At 48.7% G+C, this 23768-nt stretch overlaps 1 protein-coding gene across 2 annotated transcripts in view; it reads right to left on the bottom strand.

The window, feature by feature from the left end:
- EEFSEC (eukaryotic elongation factor, selenocysteine-tRNA specific) overlaps positions 1–22364 on the bottom strand; it is a 195773-nt gene extending 173409 nt beyond the window's left edge. The window contains exon 1 of one of the 2 annotated variants that reach the window (XM_084765620.1): positions 22035–22364. In XM_084765620.1, coding sequence (XP_084621746.1) covers positions 22035–22308 — 274 coding nt within the window. In that variant the 5' untranslated portion in view covers positions 22309–22364. The remainder of the gene's footprint in view (positions 1–22034) is intronic. The other variant, XM_084765619.1, reaches the window with a different exon arrangement.
- Between the last annotated feature and the right edge of the window lie 1404 nt (positions 22365–23768).

Raw genomic sequence — 23768 nt, 5'->3', positions numbered from 1 at the left:
AAAAAGTGTAAATCTTGAGAAAGATTCTCTCTGCCCTGATAAGACCTACCACCTTGCTGACTCAAGTGTGCTTGCATATTAATTGCTTTAGATGCCACCCCCACCCCTGCTGAACTGGCTAAACTGAGGGCCAAATTCGATAACCCAGCAGCCTCAATGCCTCACCAAGATAACTTTGCATGTTTAATTTAAAAGTACTGATCGCTTTTAAATAAAATGCTAACGCAAGCCTGCCTTCTGCCTGAGCCATAGCCCTCCGACACAAGGTGCCACTTAGAAGGCTGGGACTGAGCAAGCTCCCACAAGGAGGAAAACAGCTCGCCATCTCTCTTCCAAATGACATCTGTTCCCCCAAATCAAACTTTTCAAACATGGCCCTTTAGGTTAATTTCCCTGATACAGAGGCAGTGAGATCTAGCCGTAGATACTCAAATATTATCTACTCCAATTGTATCTTATTAGCAAGAAACACACAGCCCTCTAGCCAGTGTGAATGCCTGTGCTATTCCAGTGCAACTGACCCAAGGCATTTTTTCCTTTCCCTTTTGTGACCGTGTTCCATGTTTGACCCCTCAAATTTATTTTAAGTAGTTTTGCAAACAGCTTCCTCTCTCCCTTCCTCCCGATGCAGGCAGCAGCTCACGTTTCTGCACACAGAACATGTTTTGTCCACCTTGAGAGGAGACGCCGCTTCAATGCAATTTGCATACGACACAGGCCCGGCTCATTCCGGAAACTAAAACAGTGTCGGGCCAACTTTAATTTCAAAATAACAGTTGGAAATTAAAGCTGTGATCCCCAGCCTAGCTAGCACGGAGAAACAGGCACCTTACTTGCCTGCGTTCCAGCGAGAATGCCTACAAAGATATGCAAAGTCCCAGCTCACTTCCCTGCTCAGCTGTACACCACGCCAATCACCACAGCCAAACACGATCGACTCTTTTCAAACCAATATCCAAAGCGCGCAACAACGGAGCCACCAGGACAAAACAACATGCGCGGTAACAACGGGGACTGCACTAACACTGTCATCACAGGCAGAGAGACGCCCGTGTCTGCCGTAGAACAGCAAGGCTTGACAGCACAGGAAGACAAAGTCCCTCTGAACTCTGTCAGAGCTGTACAAACCCAGCGAGCATTTCTGAACCGCTGACCCACACATGCCACTTTGTCCTTGCATTTCATCTTCTACCCATTCTCTGGCTCCATAAAGAAGCTTCACTTAGAAACTTCACTGTACACTAAGTTTGGAGCTGAGCACACAGCCGGAGCCTTGGCTGCCTTCTAGGAATCGCAGCTGGTGCGGCTGGGGAGGCGAGGGAGGCGAGCATGCAGTTCTCAGCACCAGGGTCCAGGCTGCTTATCCCAACAACTTCCAGTTTCACTTTGTGTGCTGTAAATTTTCTCAGGACAAGCAGCATTTCACCATAAGGAAATAAGATGGCTTGACTATTTTAAATCTCCCCAAAAGAGACAATGCTTTGAGGTGATTAAAAAGCCATGCCTCTGAAATAATAAAATCTTCCCAAGAAAGACCCAGCCCATGAGTCTGCACTTCATGACTGACTCGGAGCAGCTTCACTGGCTGCCTTGCATCTTCCTCAGTTTCTCCCGTGTGCTTGTGTGCAGGCTAACCCACACACAGTCTGTGCTGCCGGTCATTCTCAGCTGAGCTCTCTCTCTCAAATTCAAACCTGTGCCTACCTCTCTCCTGCCTCCTCTTCTTCCTCGTTATTCTGCAAAATCATTCTTCCCATTTTCATATATGTGTGTGTTGCACATGCACCTATGTATATGTGTGTATATATAGGACAAATATATATACTTCTAAGACAAACTTGACCCAAAACATTGTCTTTCTAATTGTAAAGAATGCAGGCTGACTTTAAGCTGGGTTTAAGCAAGCGGCAAGATGCAAGAGGAAGGCGCGTGGGAGGTTCTCCAGAATCTGATGAACTGATAGGGAGTTCCTGCCATCCCTAAAACGTTCCTTACCATCCTCATTTCCAAAACTCTTCACAGACATGCAAATGTGGGCAACTGAAAGTCATCAAGGCCTTAAAAACCCCCATAAAGGTTGAATGCTTTGTGATTGCTAAAAACCTTTAAAATTCATCTTTTATATTTGGTGCATCTGGATGTGAGTATGTCCCCCAAATCAACAGCAACCTGGAGGAGTGGCTATTCTCTAATTGAACCAGTCTCTTAGAAAAATATCCCAAAGTTTTATGAAACCCTCACCCTCACTTAGACTTACAAACATTAGCCTAGTTTAAGCTCTTACATATTAAGCTATTAAGGTCTTCTAAAAACCTGGTTTTAAAATAGCAAATCGGGAGAAAAATAGATTTCTGAAATTTGTCCATATACATTCATTTATAAGTCTGTCTACAAGATTGACCCATGGTTCAGTGCACTCATTTAAACTACAGGGGAAAAAACCTCTAGGGTTTTGGAGAAATGCTTCCACACTTAGAGCTGGCGATGGGCAGTCCCAGGAGGCTGGAAAGCCTTATCATAGTAATGAAAAGAGCAGCAGGGGCTGCAATTATGTTTACTACCCACATAGTGTATACCAAGATAGATGTCTTCTCAACCTCAGAATTGTTCTTTCTTGATTTTGAAGACCAGGAAGTTGAGGCCCAAAGGTTTTAGTAATCAACTTCAGATCACACAACTAGCAAACACTGAAGCCAGGACTCAAATTCGGTTTCCCAGGCTCTCGGCCTCAAGCCTGCCAACTACACCGCTCGCCTTTATGCTGTTCTGTCTGTGCTTGGAATCTCTTCCTTCATATCACATGTAATTTTTTAGGAAAAGGTTATGCTCCTTGCATCACACATTCTAAGCCTATAGGCTTCCATACAACATAAGCCAAGGATCCCTGCAGATTGGCTTCTCCAAAGACCAAGCACGCAGCTTTTTCACACACCAACAGCCCATGCGTCTCTTCTGAGCAGCTAAGGTGAGACTGAGCCTTAAAAAGACACTGAAGAGGTCTGAGCCTTAAAAAGACACTGAAGAGGCTCAGCAGGTAAAGGCGCCTGCTACCAGGGCTTTCCTTTTCTAAACTCCAGCCACATTGGTGACTTCAAATGTGTTAATTTGGTCTCAAGCGGAGACAACATATGGCATCAAACACTGCTGATCTAGCATGTCTTCCCACCAAAAGAAGGGCAGGGAGATTTTCTCAAAGATTTGCTTTTATCAGTACATTCTGATAAGGATTGCAAAAATACATTATATCCATTATAAATTTACTGAGTTAGACAAACACTGTGTACAGCTTCACTCATGGAATTCTACACACACACACACACACACACACACACACACACACACACACACACACACACTTATTCTCCCATTTTAAAGATAAGAGAACTGAGGCTGAGAGACTAGCCTCTGTTAACTAAGCACAGTAAGGTGTCCCAAGCCTTAGTCAGAGCAGGTGAGGGAAGGACACAGACTTAGGCCAGTGCCAAGGCTGAACTATGTGTCCTGTCAGGAGCGCCCAACTGACACAGTCTCCCTCCCTTTTTTTTTGAGGGAAGAAAGACCTGGCAAGCTTTCCTCTGCACAAGGCATTCCTCCAAATGGGACCATGTCTTTTCCTTCGGGCTTTCCAGAGACTGCATGTGTTGGGCTGGCAGAGCTCATATACCTGGGACTCATTAAATGGCAAGCAACTTTGAATTTGATCAATTCTTCCAGAGAGCCTCCACCTGGCCCAGAACCCCAGGCTTGCTTTACACAGGGGTACAGCCCATCCACACCCAGCATCCCCCAAGGCTCATCGACTCTGATATCACCACATAACCATCCACTGCCCTGGCTACCACAGGACCTATAAGAGCATACTCCAAAAGCAACAAGTAGCACTCTATACAGGGCAGTGCAGGGCAAGCACCTGGCATGGCCCTTGAAAGCCACCGTGTGTGCTGGAGCAGAGACCCAAGACCACACAAAACAAAACAGCATCAGGCTATCCCAGAACATGACAGTGAGCTCCCCTGGGACTAGCTTAGACAAAATGAAGGCCTCTAGGGCCAGTAGGAAAAGAGGGAGGAGAGGGGGTCAGCAGGGGAGATGCAGGAGCCTGGGAGAGAAAGAAGAGGAAGGGAGGATAAAAAATAAGAGAAAGAAGAAAAGAAAAGAGGAAAAAGAAAGAAGAACAGATGCCAATGAAGACACAAGACAGGAAAGACCAGCTTTGTCCTTCATCCTGCTCAACAGTCAGGGAAAGCAGGGAATGTATTTTCCATTCTTCTTCACTTAAAAAAATGTCTTTTCCCTCTCTGAAGCACTGCTCTTATGTAATTCCAGTGCTCTTTCCTGATGCCAGCGGTGCTGAGGGACAGGGTGCTTGACTGGTCAAAGGACCCTAAAGGGAGCCACATCCTGGTGCTAAACCCTTTAGGGCCTCAGGTCCCAAGAACAGGTACAGTGTCCATTTACTGGCGGCATACAAGTAGCTACTGCTAACTCTCTCACACACCTAGGGTATGTCCTCCAATCTGATAAAGAAAGCAAGATTAAGAAAAGGTTATTTTTGTGGTCACAGGATGGCTTGTCCAACATTTACATCTAAGGTCTTCAGACTTCAGGGCAGGCTGACTGCACACATGCCTTTTTTTGTTTGCTTGTTTTTTGAGACAAGATTTCTCTTGTGTAGCCTTGACCATCCTGGACTCACTTTGTAGACCAGGCTGGCCTCAAATTCACAGTGATCTGCCTGCCTCTGGCACACACACCTCTTAGCTCCCTGGAAAGAGCTAGAAGAAGACCTATCTTCCCTGCGTTCCCAACAGGTTGCAGTGCTTTAGGCACAACATGCAAAGCTTATAGAGTGGGACATACACAAGAAAGCTGACTGACTTCAAGATCCAACAGAAAACTAAAAACTACCTCAAAATCACCACCTATAGCCAGGTGCAGTGGCGCACGCCTGTAATCCCAGCACTCTGGGAGCCAGAGGCAGGTGGATCTCTCTGTTCAAGGCCAGCCTGGTCTATAAAGTGAGTCCAGGACAGCCAAGTCTACACAGAGAATCCCTGTCTCAAAACAAAACAAAACAAAACAAAACAAAAATCACTCTATTTGCTGACCAAGACACAAGAGGGGAGCACAGCAATGCTGGAGGAGGGGACTCTTCAGAACAACTCCATCTACAACCCAGACAGGACAGCACCCAGAACATTCTCTCACAGATACACTCTATCTTTGTCATCACGTCTCTCTGGTGTGCGCATATATTGCCTGTTGCAGGATCACACTTGTTTAGCTCCATTATGGCCTCACAGTGACAAAAAAAAAAAAATCATAGTGTTCAAGACCCTACCTGGAAATTACTGCACAGAACATTGGTTCCATGATTAATTACCAGTCCTACTATGGGTGTGAAAGGACAGAACCATCCTGAGCTACACAAAAACAACTTCTTACCCCTTACAAATGAGGCTCCTCTGGAAACCGAGGGCTCTCAAATTTTTCAAAAATTCTGTTCCTGGAAAAATGTTTGGTGAGCCTCTTTTGCAAGCCTGATGCAGCAAAATCTTTCTTTCAGACCCACGTAGAAGTCAGGTAGGTCAAAGGAAAACCAGTGGGGCGGCCATCAACTGACACTCAACTCAGTGCTGTCAAATTCACATTTAAATTAGAAGTCATGGATCAATAAAAGACCACAGGAGATGTCATACCTACCCCACCGTTTACATGGCACCTATCTTCCAGACACACTCCCTTTGGAAGATACATGATTACAAAAGGCTAGAAGACATCTGATTTCATACAGGGCTCGGCCTGGAACTGCCCATCTCTTTGATGGCTATCAGAGGGACTGACGTGGTGGACAGCCCTTTGCATGTGGGTCTCACTGTGCTTTGCTGCAATGTTCCTTGGGCCAGCAGATGTGCTCAAGGCATCAGGTAAATGAGAACTGTGGAAAGAGCTGGCTTGTCTCCAGTCAAGAACCGTGTTCTTGTCTCTATCCTCCTGTCCAACAACAGCCCCACCACGCCCGACACTCGCACCGGTCAGGGCCTCTGCTCTGTGCATGAGTGTTACAGACACGCTCTTGATGTAAGACAATCACCTTCATCTGGGGTGCACAGGCAGCTCAGACAGGCCAGGTGGTTCCCGTGGAGATGCCAAGACAAGCTATGGCCATTCCTATGCCTGGTCTTCCTTTGTTTGCTCAAGCTGCTCTGTCACCTGTAGCATGTCTTCAGGGAGTGGTGTCTGGCCACACTGCTGTTCTTTAGTTAAACCAATATCCTAGAAACACCTGAGATCAGGAGGTAACTGGGAGGCGGGGGCTCTGTAGCAGCTGAGATCTGGTGCAGGAAGGAGCTACATCCAGTGTGTGTCCTTCTGGCCTGAAATTTTCTGCAGAAGACTACCATAGAAGAACTGAAAATGGGCAAATCTTTATTTAAAAAAAGGAGGGGGCATGGTCAATCTCAGGGAACAGCAGGATGCAGGGAAGCCACCTTGCAGGGAAAAAAAAGAATATAAGAATAAAGGGTGGATGGCTGACAGCTACACCTTCCAAGGCTTTAAAAGCTAAGGCAGATAATCTTTACATTGATGTGAAAGGGGAAGAAAATACATTTGACCCCTTGCTCCAAACAAAAATCTGCCCATCTGGTTTTTAATTAGAACGTCCTTGTTTTGCTTCTGCGACACTGTGTAACCTCTGCCACTGTCGTACAAGACTTGCAAACCATATTTTCATTGATTAAAAAAATTAAAAACAAACATTGGAAGAAACAATATTTTTTCTTTTTTAGGGAAAAGAAGACTAACATGCAGCAAAGTCTGAAGGGGTCGTGTATTTGAAGGCATATATGAGAGTTCATCACGACTGGCTTACAGTTTATTTTGTCTTGAACACATCTGAGGTCAGTCTAACTATGCTGACCTGTGAACCTACACGTGATCACCCGTCTGAGACTGCAAGTGAACACTGCCCTCTTGTGCACCAAACGGCTCCAATCAGCACAGGGTAGAGCTACCCACTCCCAGTGCATGGCTTGCAGAGTAGAGCTGGGGCTCCAGCCTGGTGACTTGTCAGGAAGAGGATAACACCCATCTGTTGCCAGAGTGTTTGCTGCGCATCCCAGATTGCCTTCTGAGGCAGATTTTGAGATAAGAAGAAGAGGAAAGACTCAGCTGGAGAAACCGGACTGAATGTAATGGACTCTTAGGGCTACTAGAAAACATTCACTCCTCAAAAAGCTGTTGGTTGTCATGGGAACTTATATTATGCACTTCAAAAAACTTTTAGAAATGATTGATGAACTTACAATAATAAGTAAGTGGCACTTTTATCTAAGAAATCTGCACAGGGGAAAAAACCCCACTTGGTTCCAGAGGAGAAAAGGAGAACAAGAACCCCCTCAGGTCTTCATTGCTCTGGTGACTCCCCGCAAGCACAGACACAATCATTTCCTGGAGACAGAAGACCAAGCTGGCATCTCAAGAGAGCGCCAAGGATGTCAGTTACTATTCCCTTGTTTTGAGAAAAGGGAGCTAAGGCAGTGGCAGGGAGTTTGCCAGGCCCTAGGTCCAATTGTCCAATCCTGCAACAAAAACAACACACAGAACTTAAGGAAAGGTAGAAGACATGGCGTGAGTCTAAGGCCAGCAACACCTGCTCAGCAGCAAACTGAGGGGAGGGGCTGGGCTTCTCTGAGTCAGCCTAACAGCAAATCATCAGAACGCCAGCACGCACTCTTCCAGCTCATGGGCACAGCTGGGAGAGCAAACCAGGGCCGCCACAGGTCTCCTGAAAAGGCATCATCTGTCCCATCCTGATCCCGTGTATCACCTTCCATCCAGGACACCCCGCAGAAGGGTTAAGGGGAACATCGAGGAGTACGCTCACGAAGACAAACAAAGAAAAGAGTGTGGCCAGGTTCCAGCCACATCCTATCTGCTCACCAGCTCTGCGACATCTCAGCTGTCCACTCAGGAATGCTTTCTCCTGTGACTGCTCTGAGTCTGGCTCAGGCTCCTGTGATTGGAGCCTGAGGTACCAGTGTGCCAGTATCTACTGGTCACACTACAGAACAGAAAAACTGCCTAACTTCTGCCATGCCAAGATCGCCTGACAACACTATCTCCAACTTAGCCCGTTGCTCTACAAGAAAGAGCTGTAGAGAGTGTTCACCTAGTACACACAAGGCCCTAGAGTCGATTCTCCAAAACTGCAACAAAAACAACAAAGAACTTAAGGAAAAGGTAGGAAACACCACCATGAATCTGAGGCCTGGTAAGGGAAAAAGACAAGACTGAGGACACACAAAAGCCCACAGAAAAATCCTGGGATGGTCACACACCTCTAGAGGGCTAAGGTGAGCATCTCTCTGTGTCCAGGAATCACAAGGTACCATTGCTTATTCCTCCAGCAAAACCAGGACTAACAGAGTCCAAGTGTGTATATGTGTCCAAAGATGCCCAAGACTGCCTGACACCTGCTCTCCCCCTCCCTAGAGCTGCCCCTCTGGCATGTAGCACCTAGCCCCAATTCACCAGTGGCAGGCCCCAATCTTCTCCAGAATTTGCTTTCAATCCCACTGCCTCGGGAAGGTCTCAAGGAAATACCCCAAAGCCAATAGTTCTGTACTGTCCCCAGTACTGACCACAGTGTACAATTCTTCATGGTTTTGTATACTTTTTAATACCTGCCTCCCACCTGTCTAGAAAGCTAGTGCAACTTCTGCCTGGCTAACATGCAGGTCTCTCAGGGACTGCTGAAAGGACTTGATTAATATGATGATGGACCTCTCTTTATGTGTCATCAAGCTTACAGAATAAAGTCACTTGCCCCTACTTATAGGATATTAAGAAGCCAAAGGAAAGAAATAAAGCCAAAAGGCCAGGCAAGGGGTTTCAGTAGCCCCCCCCACCCAAGCCTGCTTCGAAGTGTATGACATACAACAAGCAAGGTCCTGTCCCAATCATCAGACATTCATGAAACCAGCACCAAAGCCCACAAAGATCTATGCTGGTACCATCACAGTCACAGTGAGAGAAACCAAACAAGGAGTGAAGGGTGAAGGCTAGCTGGTGGAGGGGAAAGAAAGGCAGGCTGGAACAAGCCTTAGGAAGTCTCAAACAGCGACAGGGCCTGGAAGCACCAGAATTCTTCCCCAGATGTGAGGGGTCTTTTTGCTGACCCCAGGAAATGTATTAGTATACAGTCTTTTATAGTGGTCGGTGGAACCCCATATTTACCTCTGACTTCCCAAGTCCCTAAGAACTTGGCACTCCAGGATTTTATATTCAGCAGGCTTGCCTATCAGAGCCAATCACCTCTTTGGCCACACTGTCAGACAGGACGTGGCAGAGCTGAGGTTGCCCACTGTGTAGCTGGAGGCCTCTCTCTCCTTCACCAGCACCAGCCATGGGCTTGCATTATGCTCATTTCCCCATCCCTGAGCTCTGGGGCAAGTTTAAGAGTTCCCCTCCTGCCTCAGAATCAGGTCTGAATTAATACCCTTCCTCAAAAGAACGCCAGTAGCAAAGTGAAAACAGACGCACTAGACAATGCCCTTTGAAAACCTCAGCAGGGACAGCGGGTGACAATGCAGCCAGTGGCTCCGAAAGAAACCTTAAGGTTAAAGGTTCATGAAGGCAGAAGAATTACCAAAGTACAAGTTTGTTCAAATTTCCTCCTGCAGATTTAAACAACCAGGGTCAAGCTGAGGATTGCCGGCAAAACCCTGAGAGATGACGCAGCCCTTTTGAACTGCATAGAGAAAGGAAAATACACAGCCTGGGAGGGATCTATACTGTAGCTTTTAAAAATGTTCTTGAAAGGGTCAGCCCTGTTAACTCAAAATCAGCCTGCTGAAGGATGTTTGAATACTGCTACTCAAAAGAAAGAAAAAAAAAAAAACAGGGGCTGCTGGGCCCTCACTGTGTGAGGCGAGCCACACCGAGGTCGCTGTGTTCTCGGCATTAGTGTGCTGACCCTCCGTGGGCCGTGAAATTAACCATCAGCATGGCAGAAATCTGCTATGAGTTAAACTACTTTGCTACGCAAAGTGGCCTGAAAATGAAAAGTGAGGATTGAATTTCCATTGAAAGATTAACTTGTCTAACCTCAGGCAGGCTTCCTCCACTGTTGAACTCTGGTCAGTCCCCTAAAGCACCACAGGAATAAGGCTGCTTGGTGCAGGCAGTAGGAAATGACCTCGTCTTCGTCCATGCATCTATCCACCATTCAGTCAGTAACTCCCGAGTGCCTACATACACGGGCCAGTTATTCGAACTGACCCAGGTCCCATCCTGTCCTCTTAGAGACCAAGTTAAATGACAACAGGCCTCAAAGGGTTCACCCAGTAAATCCAAAATGAGTGAGATGGAAGAAATAAATCCCTAAGAGTATGCACAGGGTGCAGCAAGCCGTCAATGAAGTTACCAGTCCAGCCTGGGAGGGAGATAAGGAAGCTCCCCAGCAAAGACTTGTCATCAGAAGGCGCAGCCTGAGAAAGCATGTTCTGTCTGTGCAGAGGTACCCACATAGTGCCATGCAGTCCCAGAGGGAGAGAACACAACTCTATCAGGAAGGGCCCCACCAGTCATAAGGAACCTGGGCTTTCTGCCATCAGAGAGCAACTGAAGCCGTAAGCAGGGAGGTACGGAATGTATCTAGGAAGAGCTCCTGGCTGCAGACCGGAAGATGTGTAGAGGGAGACTGAGCTCAACCACTCTGGAGCTAGGTGAAGCCAGTCCTGACTCGGCAGTTGGAACTGCTGGAGGTACAAGGCCAGCGAGGGACTACTGTGAGGATGAAGAGGAGGAAAGACAGGGCCACTTCACAGGCCATGCTCTGAACAGGCACTAGGTAGGCAAGCGGGGTGAGGGGGAGCTTGGCAGGTGTGCAGACCAAGTAACCTCAGTCTGTCCAGTGCTGCACTGAGGTAAAATGTGTATTTCTATGCCTCAGCAACCCCCTAGCCTTGGATGCAAACACTCAAATGACTACCCCAAGACTCACAGCCACACTCTGGGCTACACAATCAGAACATTACTATCTGAGCTTATTACTTGCTTTCTGTTTCATTAACTTCATGCTCTGCTCCTGCCCTGTCTGTCTGTGGATGCTGGGTCCTCTAGCTGAAATGTCCCCTATCTTCTTCGCTAGTAAGCTCTCAACATACCCAATGGGATGTTCTGCTGGAAATGTGGCTGTGCTTCACAACAGGTGGTCAGATTCTGCAGTGAAGGGGCACTGGCAACAGGGAGTGCCTAGCTGGTGGCCAGTGCCTGCCAATGTGTGCTTTCTAGTCTCTAGGTATCAGGCAGAAGTGTTAAGAAACAGCCTTCTTTCTTAGGTCAGTCTTCCTCCTCTAGAGCTAGGCTCTGCAGACCGTCCTGAGCTTGCCCTAAGCCATCATTTTAGAATAGGAAATACCCAAGTGCACCCATACTGGAGCTCTGGTGACCATGTCAAAAGGGCCGAGGAAAAGGACTCACCTGGAAGTGACCACAGAGGAGTGACTGTCTTCAAGTGTCACAATACAGTGCTGATGAGCAGTTTTAGCTCTAATATCAAGGTTAGATGGACAAGGGCAGCAGCCATTGACCTCCCCTGGGCTTTAAAAACACAGCAAAAGGCTAGGTCAGGTAGGTCCTTCAACCAAGCAGAGCAACATTAGTGCACTTCCAGCACTGATTTTAAAAGCAAAAAAGTCAAGTTTATCTTTAGGTAGCACCTGTGTATGCCGCCAAATAAATATCCTCGGGAAGTAGGTTAGAGACAAAGGAAATCATTTTAGTCTTCCTGAAGGCCTCAAGACAAGAGAGCATCATCACAATACGGTGACAGCAAAAGAGGGAAAGTCAACGTCTCTCAACTGCAAAGTTGTTTTTTCTCCTGCCAAGAAGAGCATCCACATTTGCTAAGTCCTCCCTCCTACCCAGTGAGGCCACTTCAAAGCAGCAGGGCCTAACTGCACAGCACAAGGAAATGAAAGACCCAATTAACAAGAAGCAAAGCTCCAATAGTACAGAAAAGAATGTGAACAGTGCAGGGGAGGGTGGTGACAGAACCTGTGCTTGGGACCAACCATCTGACTTGCTATGGATATACACTGCTCTCCAGAAACTATGGCTGTCTCCTGATATGGCAGCCCCTAGCACCAAACCGCACAGGGGACAGCATCCACCCTCATCTATAGTTGGGATGCAGAACTAGCCATTTCTCAGTCCATCCAGTATACATTGTCAGCTACACTGAGGTAAAATTTGTCAAATTTGTGGGCATGGCCTGAGCATGACTGCAGTGCTGGGCAAAGGCAAGGCAAGGAAGCAGGTTGGGGAGATTTTGGGGAGGCACTCATCACCTGAGCCCCACAGCAAGCTACCTACCACTGACACAGGCTTTGGGAATACAGTAAGTGTCAGGGGTCTTGAATAGTGTCTAAAAGGTAGTATATGTCCTCGAAATCACCCTCTCCTAAGAGGCGGAAGTCTCTCGGCCTTGCTTGGCACTCCATACCAGCACCCCAGAGCTCTATGTTCGTCCTGCAGCCACCTGCCTGCTTGCTCTTTGAGAAGTGTCACTTGTCCTGGACCCCTTTTCAGACTCCACAGGAGCTGTGGAAACCACTATAAGGACCCTGGTTAAAACACACTCCCTCAGCCGGGCACGGTAGCACATGCCTGTAATCCCAGCACTCAGGGAGACAGAGGTAGGTGGATCTCTGAGTTCGAGGCCAACCTGGTCTACAAAGCAAGTCCAGGACAGTCAAGGCTACACAGAGAAACCCTATCTCGAAAAACAAAACAAAACAAACACAAACAAACGAACACTCCCTCACACAAGGTACACCCAGCTCCTGAGCTCTCTCCCCAGAGCCTCTAACCACTGGGCCTCTTACTTGCTTCCTCTTTCATGAATGCCATGTTCTGGTCCTGCCTTGTCTGTCGGCATGCTGGGGCCTCTAGCTGAAATAGTCCCCTTCTTCTTCACCAGTTAAGCTCTCCACCAGCCTACACAGTTCACACAGCACAAGAGAGCCCCTCCTCCCAGAAGCCTCCCTGGCCTAGTACCTCCCCACCTCACACTTGCCCACCAGATCCACCTGCTCTTACACCCCTGAACTTTGCTGAGGCTACTCCCTGTGGCCATTCTGTCTGGAAATCTCCAGGTCATCTGTTCAGGCCTGGCCCTGTGTCTCCACTGAGGGGGCGAAGGGGACAGTGTCCTTCCTGCTTGTGCCACAACACACTCACACATCACGTCACACAAGCGCTCCTGATCAAGACTCTCACAACCCTGTACTTTACCTGCCCAGCCCTTCCCTCCTGCCTCCTCTGGCTGCAAGTCCTTGAAGACACACATGGCTTGTATCTGGCTTCCCATCCAAAACAACACTGCACAGTAGGTGCATGGAGAACCTAAGAGAGTGGATGAAAACAACAAGCCAGTTGGGCAGAGTGGCACACAGCTTTAATCCTGGCACTTGGGGGGCAGAGGGAGGCAGATCTCTGATTTTGGAGCTAGTCCGGTCTTTACAGTAAGTTCCAGGACAGCCAGAGCTACATAGTGAGAACCTGTCCATCTGTCTCCACCAGACAGGATCTCCGTGTAGCCCTGGCTGTTATGGACTTGCTCTGTAGAGCCAGCTGGCCTCTAACTCACAGAGATCCACCTGCCTCTGCCTCCCCGAGTGCTGGGATTACAGGTGTGTGCCACCACACTTGGCTGAGAATCTGTTTTGAAAACAAACAAAACCCAAAACCCATCAAGACATCACCATCTGAACCTCTCTTACCAGAAGTTCCTAGGACAGGGTTCTCTACAGGCAAAGCATAGGACAGAAAGTAGCAACCTGGAAGGCTTCCTGAGGTAGCAAGTATTGTATCATTTTATCGCAATTAGAAACATTTTACTTTTTGAAGAGATGAAATATAGTTACATGCTACAGTATGGATTAACTCTTAAAAAGCATGCTCTAAACTGGGAATGTCATAATGCTATCCCCTGAGAGGCAGGAGCAGGAGCTCTACTGCAAGTTCAAGGCCAGTGTGGGCTACCCAGTGCGACCCTTTCTCAAAACAACTACAAAGCACAAGCCAGGCACCAAACAATTCCATTTCTGTCAGAGTCTAAAATCTACAAAGCTGTGAAGGATGCTGGCAGCTGCCCAGGTTTGCAGGGCCGACTGTGAGCAAGCACAGCGCCTCTTTGTAGAGGACAGCCACACAACTCCATAAACACATGGGAAAACACTACACATGCCGAACTGCACACTGTCTGAACTAAACTGATCTTAAAAACTATTGTGTACTTTGAGGCAGGCCAGGTAGCTACAGAAGACATAGGCATCGGCCCTACCCCATGCTGCTTCAGCCAGACAGCACAGTATGGTCCTTCCAACAGCAGAGGGCAATGCATTACTCAATGCAGACTGTTTCCCAGCCCCATAACCAGGCTGCCTCAGAAATGCCACCCTCCCTTGGACTGGGGCTATAAGGTAGATGAAGGCGAGAGCTCTGGACAGTATCACCTTCTCACACTACCAAAGCCCTAATTGGGAAGGGAAGAGAGAATCAGAAAGGCTCCCTCCCAGCCTGGCTGAAGTTCCACTGAACAAAGAATGACCAAGGAGGGCCAGGTCCTGGGTTTCCTCTATAGGTTATCTTTTGAGCTGCCTGCCCAAATCTTATCCCAGCCTGAATGAAGTGGTTCTGAAGGAAAACCCAGAGACACGCGGATGCAGACAGGAGACATTCAGCGAAAAGCTTAAAAGCAATTAATTTTAAGTGATCACAGCTTTACCAAAGCTGTGGCTACAATTTCCTTCTGACTTTGATTATAACCTTCCAGCGAAATATTTGCCTCAAGAAGGCAAAGTCTTTGCATTATTTTCTATTCCTAGCATGACTACAAAAATATTCTTTGATTTAACATTTGATATGTTTTGTTCTCAAGGGCAAGCCCCATGAGAAGAAAAATGTACCCCAACGGAATGAAATATGACTACCTGCTTCCATTTTTCTTTCCTGTTGGTTCCTGCTCAAATATTCTGCATTAATTTAGACTCAAGACTGTGTCTGATGTTGTGCCGCTCCCACACTGTCACCCCAACCACAGCAAAGTCACCCGCTGTCCAGCTCCAGGAGAAAATGGTGCAGAGGAGCTCAACTTGAGTCTCCAGGAGACAGCTAAAGGCACTGCAGCTTGGAAGGAGATCAAGTGGGGTCAGAGAGTGATAAGGCGCCAGGCACAGCAGAAGCATTGGATGTCTATAGCAGCACACTGCAGCGAGGCAGGCTTCCTACTGACCAGTGAGCCTTTGAAGCAAGGGAAAGCAAGCAATGCCTGTCGGCCCAGAATCACCCGGTAGTAGAGGACACTGCAGAAGCTATACCAGACAGCAGAATCTTCCAGTTGGGCAAGTGTGTGTGTGTGTGTGTGTGTGTGTGTGTGTGTGTGTGTGTGTGTGTGTGCGCGCGCGCGCAAAAGCAAGGCCTAGCAAACAGCTAATGGCAAAGCCTCTAAGTGCCACCAGGTCTCCCCCTCCAGGGGACATGGTCAAATATGAGGCACCAGAGTTCGTGTGAAAGTCATACCCCACTCTCCACTCAACTGTGGAGAATGTTCTGTCCTTTGGCTAGATCTGGGTAGAAGTTTAAAGTTTACCGCCTGTATTGTCCTTGGCTGGTGCCTTAGTTTGAGCAGGACCCCTGGACCCAAATCTGCCTATCATAATGTTCTACTTGTAGGTTTCTAGGACCCTCTGGATCCTTCTACTTTGCTATTCTCCCATGTTTCTCTCATCTAGAGTCCCAGTAGGATGTCCTTCCCTCTGTCCCAATACGCTATGAGCATATACAGGAGGAGGAAGTCCCCCTCAGGAACAGTCATAGGGGAGGGGAATAAGGGGAAAATGGAAGGGAGGGAGGAATGGGAGGATACAAGGGATGGGATAACCATTGAGATGTAACAAGAATAAATTAATAAAAAATTCTTTTTAAAAGCCTCTAAGTTGAAGGAAGTACTTCCCCTTCTAGCACATAAGCTTTAACAACAAACGTTTTTATACAGATTCTCACAGCAAAACCAAGAGCAAAGAAAACAACAACGATTTTTCATCTTTTTTTTTTTTCATTAGAATCACATCCCTGAGCTGCTCTTTAGTCCCAGCACTTGGGAGGCAGTGGCAGGCGGATCTCTGTGAGTTCAAGGCCAGCCTGGTCTACAAACTAAGTCCAGGACAGACAGGGCTACACAGAGAAACTTTGCCTCGGAAAAACCAACCAAACAATCACACCCCTGTGTCCCCTGGCTGCCAAGGCCCGTGTCCAAGGCCTTGCCTCTGTTTATCCAAGCCCCATTCTGGCCCTAGGTGTGCGTACTGAAGGTCAGTGTGGCTTGCATAGGGTGACAGGAGAAATTTGGTTGATGGCATACATTCTTTTGCATGCATGAACCCTGTTCCACTCAAGAGTCCAAAGAAAGGGTCTCAGACAGAGGACAGAGGGACTTAAAGGGACAGGGCTGGAAAAGCAGATCAGAGGGCCACAGGCTTTTACCCCTTGGGCACCAACAGCACAGAAAGTCAGAAAAGCAAAGAAGACACAGAGAAAGACGTCTCAGAGCTAAGAAACAAGCCAGCACCTCAGGCTCCAAGTGCACTGATGGGGTCAGACATACAGACTCCCGTGCAGTCCTATGAGGGAGTGGCCCAGAGAAGGGCCCGGCCTGCAGAACTCGCCTCCCACAGTGGGTATGAGATGGGAGGGCTGGGAGACAAGTCGGTAGTGGCAGAAAAGCTGTTCATTAACAACCAGAACAAAAGACTCAGAGACAAAACACTGTTAATCCTCGCAGCCACCAGAAGACTATAAATTGCCAAGCCAAGTTACCAGCATTTTTTCTTTCCTACTGGAGTTAGATTAAAGATGAGTCCTAAGCCCCTCACCCCAACCCAAGTCTTCAAAACATACATTGTTTAATCTTTTTGAAGTTCCAACTCTGAAAGATTTATACTGGAAAACGGATTTGAGAAAAATATCGCCCTGAAGCACTACCAAGGGGGGGTGCAGTGGACAGCACACTTTTCATTTCCACTGAGAAAGCCAGACAGGGCTGTGGAGGCACACCGCCTGGGTTCAAGCCTGGGTAGCAGTAACTGTGTCCCTGCTCTCTCTGAGAGACAGTACTGTTTTAGTTTTTTCATCTATAAAATGTGAATTTCACCTTTACTCCCAGGGCAGCTGTGAGGGTTAAGAAAACAATAACAAAGGCTGGGAGTGGTCGCGCACACCTTTAATCCCAACACTCGGGAGGCAGAGGGCAGGCAGATCATTGTGAGTTCGAGGCCCGCCTGGTCTACAAAGTGAGTCCAGGACAGCCAAGGCTACACAGAGAAACCCTGTCTTGGAAAAAGAAAGAAAGAAAGAAAGAAAGAAAGAAAGAAAGAAAGAAAGAAAGAGAGAAAAGAAAACAGAAAACTAACAATGTGTCAGCCAGAAGGAAAGCACCAAGTAACTGTCACATGCACACATTACCTCTGACCCAGAGCACCAGCTGGCACTTCATCTGAGCCACAGGAAGATGAAATCCCGTTTTCATGGAGGTGGGAGCCTTGTTTCAGAGAGTTTACCTTGGAGAACAATGGATCAGAGAGCTGGCTTTACCTTAAGAGACCATCCTTTGGAGCCACCATCACAGACTGTTACTGTGATTGCCTCCTCCAGGGAGCACAGTCCAGTGGTTCCCAACCTTCCTGATGCCATGACCCCTTAATACAGTGTCTCGTATTGTGGTGACCCCCACTCCATCATTTTCTTTGATACTTCATAACTGTAATTTTACTGTTATGAATTATAATATAAATATGTGTATGTTCCGATGGCCTTAGGTGGCCCGTGTTAAAGAGTCATTTGACCTAGAAGGAGGTTGTGACCCACTGGCTGGCAAAATCGTCCAAGGATCGCAGGAGCAGGAGAGGACGAGAAGACACACCTCTGCTCATGAGTCCCTGACTGCAGCTTCTGCCCACAGCTCAACCGGCCACACACCTACACAGCAGCAGCCTTCCAACACGCTCTAGGCCCTTAGAGAAATCATCTCAAGGGCCACGCTCTAGGCTCCAACTCTGTTCAGACCTTCCACTGTCACAAACACACTTGTCACATCCCATGTCGTGACCCATACTACCAGTAGTTACCTCTGGCCCTAAACTGACAAAGCAGCCTCACTGGTGGTTCCTTGCTCTAGGAAAGCACTTCTTTGCAATGTGCCCACAGTCTGTGCCTCAACAAAGGGTGGGGAATGTTCTTTTACACAGAGACCCCACTATGTTGCCCAGGCTGCACTCAAACTCCTGGGCCCAGGCGCTCCTCAGCCCACTGAGTAGCTAGACAAGCGCAGCCCATGTTTTCATGAGTTACTCCAGCTTCTGCTCTCTGTGCGGAGACCCCTCAGGGTATGGCAGCATCCCTTCAGCCAGCTCTCTTGTCATCTGGCCAAGGGGAGTGCTGACACCAGGACACACTTATTACAGGTCTACTCACTCTGTCTGCTCACTCACAACCAGCTAGGTCAGTAGTAGAACACAGCTCTCCCTCCCTCAGAACTCACTAAGAAACTGCCAGATGCCTGGTGTCAGCCCAGGTACCAAACATCACTGGTGAGTCAGATCCTACTTTGCCCTTACAGAGTCCCAGTTCTAGCAAAGGACAGCTAACACAACACACAAGGGGCATCAGGAAATGGGAAAGGGGGAGGGGGGAGGGCTGGAGGCACACCACAGAGAAGTGAGTCAGGGAGGCCTCACTAACAAAGTGACATTTGAACTCAGACAAGCAACAAAGAGTCTGACATACCAGGAAGCAACAGCAGGGCAAAGACCTTGGAGAAAGCAACTGTTGACCCGTCTAAGGAATAGAAAAGTCGCCGGTGTGACTAAAGGTCAGAAACAGAAAAGGAGCTGCTGAGGAGGCCCTGAGGAAGGCTGAGCCTGAATAAGGAGGCTGAACTAATGCAAACAGTAGAATACTGAAGAGACAGGCACGGTGGTACACACCTTTAATCCCAGCACGTGGGAGGCAGCCAGGAGGATCTCTGAGTTCTAGGCTAGCCTGGTCTACTTGGCAAGTTCCAGAACAGTCAGGGCTAGAGAGACCCTGCCTCAAAACCCAAACCAAACCAAACCAAACCAAACCAAAAAAAAAAAGGATTGGCAATCTAGAAGCATGGGCTGATGTGACCTGATGAACCCCGAAAATGAGGACAGTGGATGACTCCACCCACTTTTCAGGCAGCAGTGTCCAAAATGGCAGGATTCCAAAGACACTGCCAGGATTCGACCTGTAGCCATTCAGGAAAGCAAGGACATAATGACAAACGGACTGAGGACAGCTAAGAGGTGGCTCCCGGGAGCAGCCCTGCGCACTTTACCTGCCAGACTTGTTTGCTCATCTGAAAAACAAAGTGGCTTCTACTCCACAGCCACAAGGTCCCAGCCACAGGCCTGGGCCAGAGCAGGCACTCAAACAGAAGCATGCTTCCCTTCAAAAGGAAAGGGTCCATCCTCCTGGTCCCCAAGAAGGAAGTTAGGATCGGGCCCCCTTAAGGAAGAATGGCCTCATCACCCCAGTAAAGCCAGGCCACATTTTAACACCAGGAAGGAGTGAGTTTTCTCAAGATGTGAAGCAAGAAGAGCAGTCTTCAAGAGCACACATCACCTTGTCTGGTTGAACAGTCTCAACCAAAACACCGAGTGTTTGGGCCACGGCCATCCGATCATATGTACTGGGCGAACACGTCTGTCACACGAGGAGGGTCTATGTAAATGTACATACTGGAAGGGATGTGCAGGGGTTCAGGAAACTGCGGTGGCATGGAAAGGCCCCAGCTTGGGAGGCAGGCAGGCCTTGGCAATCCAGCTGACTGGCTGCATTCCTAAATCCAAACTTCTTAGTGGCTACATAACAAACAGGCTTCTTGTAAAGTTTGTCCAAGAAGTGGAAATATTTGAGAAGAGCCATGCCAGAAAGTAACTTATCCACTACTGATGGAAGATCCCTAGCTAGGTTCGAAGGGCACACAGCTAGTAAGTAAAACAGCTTCAAACCCAGCCCTGCACACCTCCACAAGAATGTAGCCCTTCTGCCTGGGCCTGTATTTCAGAGGTTTATCCCCATACAGTTATCAAAGGCTCAAAATATGGTTAAGTTTAAAAATGCACTGAGTACACGGAAACCCTGGATCTGCCAGTCTAGCAGCCAATACTGGGTACACAGCGATTTGCGCTCTGGACCTCAGGGCTTAGTAGGAACTCCAGCTTGCTGCTTTGCTCAGTGTCCTGAGAACCAACCATGCAATGAACCAGGAAAAGTCAAGATTCTAACTGAACTTGTACCATCTGCACACACCATCATAAAGACAAAAGAGCCTCCTATACACTAGGCAGGTAGGCCACCACTGAGGCACGTGCCAACCCCACTTTCTAGCTTTCACCCTGTATGTTCCACCTCCAATTTACACTAGCTTAGAGTGCATTTCCTAAAACGTACTTGAATATGACCAGCCAGAGTTTAGCTGGAGTTCTCAGTTTCATTTGTTTATTTTCTGTGTGGTCCTTGATAGTCTTTATTGAGTGACTCTTGGATTGAATAGAGATTGTGCAAGGGAGTGACCTGGCAGGGAAGCCTCCATTTCCTTTTCAGTGCAACAGGGAAATAGTCTCAGACTCCCTGCAGCATGGAGAATGGGAGGCCCCAAAGATCAAAGCACTTAGGTAATTGCCACAGCTGGTGCTTGGAATGCCCAGGGACTACTGAACCGCCTGCCCCACACATAGGCAGGCAGATGCTTACAGGTTTACAGAGTGCTGCTGGAAAAGAAGCCCATGGTAAGGGGACAGGCAGGAAATGGGTCACTGGGGCTAAAGCAGGTTGACGCAGCCATGCATCCTTTTGTGTTAGGTGCTTATAGATCAGGTTATGGGTCCTGTCCCTAGACCTAAGTGTAGTTCTTTGGGTCTGCAAAAGGAATTTTAAAAGACCTAAGAATAGTTTCATGCAGACAAACAGGAGGGGTCCAGAGTTGAGCACAGAAGGGTAGTTACAAGACTTTCTGTTTTATTTACAATGTCCTATTCCTAAGTGGCCTGTATTTGAAGACTAATTAGGTGGTACAGGGTCTAGGAGTAGATTTTAGCAGTGCCCATCATGACTGAAAACACACGCCCTCTGCCTTAGCCAGGTCACACCCAACTTATTTTATTACACCTACTGCTGCATGGATAGCCAGCTCTGGAAAAATCACAAACGTCCATCAAGAAAACGTTGGTGTAAGTGTACAAAGGAACTCTGCGTGAGCCTTAAAAAATGAGTAATGGCACTTGCCTGTCTGCCTGTAATCCCAACACTCGGAGAGGCAGAGGCTAGCGGATCTGAGTCCGAGGCCAGCATGGTCTACAAAGCAAGTCCAGGACAGCCAAGACTACACAGAGAAAGTCTGTCTCAAGACAACAACAACAACAACAAAATGAGTAATGGAACTTTATGTGTAAATACAGTGCAGTCTCATGACAATGTTGATTTGTGTATAAAAAGAGGAAATGAGACCTTGAGAGAGGCACTAGGCTCGGCCCCCACCCCAACCTACTCCAAATATTACAACGGGAGAAAGAGAAAAATGAGATCTTTCATCTCTGCATATTGTCTGCGTTTCTGTGTACTCTTCCTGAAAACCATCCACACACAGGAAACTGGGAACAGTGTTTGGGACAGAAAACCAGGAGACCACAAGACAGGGAAGTGGTGACTGTTTTGAAACTTTGGCGTACACCCTTTTTTCAGGGTTCGTTTCCTTGGATCGTTTTTTCCTAGGATAGCATCTCGCTGCACGGCAGTGAAGGGGCGAACGGCGTCCACATCTGCGGGCTGTGAGTTCGAGCCCCCAAGCCTTCAGGGCTGGCGGCCAGGCCTAGGCTGTCAGGCCCGCCACTGTCCCGCGGGCTCGGACCCCGAGCCCGGCTCCCGCCCCGGCCCGCGCTCACCGCCAATGATGGTCCGGATGAGGGAGGCGTGCCCGGGGCAGTCGACCAGCGTGACCTGCAGCAGTGTGTCGCTAGTCCCGGGTTCAGCCCCCGGCAGCGGCACGACGAAACAGGAGAAGCCCAGGTCAAGCGTTATGCCGCGCTCGCGGCTCTGGGGCTGCTTGTCGAAGGCGGCGGTGGAGGCCGTAGTGCTCAGCGCGCGGGCCAGCGCTGTCTTGCCACTGTCGATGTGACCCAGCACGCCCACATTCACATTCACCCGCCGGCCCGCCATGCCGCCGCCTCCTCTCACGCCGTCGCCTGTGCGCCGGCCGGCGGTCCGCCCGCTAAGCCGCACCCCACGCAACCCGCGCCGAGCGCGCCGGTTCCGGTACGGAAGCTTCCGCCCTCGGGCGCCCACAGCGCTAGAGCGGAGCGAAGAGGACATCGGGTGCTCCCGGAGTGGACCCGAGCAGACTGCCTCCCTGGGGTTGCTGTCACCTGGCTCCCCGACGAAGTCTTGCCAGCCTGATATTGAAGATCTCTCCCTCCATGCATTCATTCTTCCATGCGTCCATCCATTCTTCCTTCCATCCTCTCACCCATCCATCCTTTCTTCCTTCCATCATTCCACCAACCCATCCGTCCACCTGTCCATCCCTCCTTCCCTCCCTCCATACACATTCGCCCATCCGTCCATTCATTTCTGCCAGCCTTTATTCAGTACAGACTGTATACAGTTCACTTGGATATGGTGACCGACATCATTTGTTGTGGAAACAGAGGAGTGAGGCAAAACCCAAGGCTGGTGGCCAAGCCAGCCTATTTGGAAAGGCTAGAGATGGGAACGCAGGCAGGAAGCCTAGTAAAGCTCAAGCACTGTCATTAGAAGTTCTGAGTGGGAGCCGGGCTGTGGTGGCGCAGGCGGGAGGCAGAGGCAAGCGAATCTTTGTGAGTTCGAGGCCAGCCTGGTCTACAAAGTGAATCCAGGACAGCCAAGGCTACACAGAGAAATCCTGTCTTGAAAAAAGAAAAAGAAGAAGTTCTGAGTGGAAACCTGGAAGCCCTGTGAAAAGATGGGAGTGGGCCTCATTGACTCAGGAAAACAAAAACCAAAAAAACCTCAGCCTGGAGCCTAGGCTGCCATGAAGGGCTGCGTGGCTTAACTGTATGTGAAATGTGTGGTGAGTGTTCTACCAGCCTCTGCCGCTCCCTTTGGCCTTTGAAAGGTGCCTAGGACCACGAAAGAGGTCACACACCTAAGTGGTTGCTCTGGCAGAGAGTAAAAGCCCAGGAAAAGAAGGTACCTGGTGCCTGACAGGGGAGAGATGCGCACTAAAGAGCTGAGCAGAGCTACTCCCATGTGAAGTGGGAGCGTGCTTGGTTTCAGCCCCTGACACAGCGGATGCTGGCCCTGCATACCCATCCTTCCGTTTTCTTAGGGCAGGAGGGGTTGGGTTTGAATTGGTTTGCACGGGCCTGTGTGTTGACTGCTTGGGGCCCAGCTGGTGGGCTGTTCTGTGAGATGCAGCTAAGCTGAAGGAAGCAGGTTCCTGAGAGGGTGCCTCTGACGCCTGATCTAGTGTTTCCGAGTCCCTTCCCCATTCTCTGCTTCCTGTCCTCCATGAAGAGAGTTCAGTCAGACTGCCACTTGGCTCCTGTCACCATGATGATGTGCCACCATGCTACCATAGGCTCAGGGTACCAAGCCCAAGTGACAGTGTTGTGAAACCTCTGAAACCACGAACTAAGACT

The sequence above is a fragment of the Acomys minous genome (genome assembly GCF_964271855.1).
Source record: "Acomys minous genome assembly, chromosome: 17".
Taxonomy (NCBI): Eukaryota; Metazoa; Chordata; class Mammalia; order Rodentia; family Muridae; genus Acomys; species Acomys minous.
The sequence above is the reverse complement of the archived record's forward strand: the minus strand, read 5'-3'. Positions and strand labels throughout refer to the sequence as shown.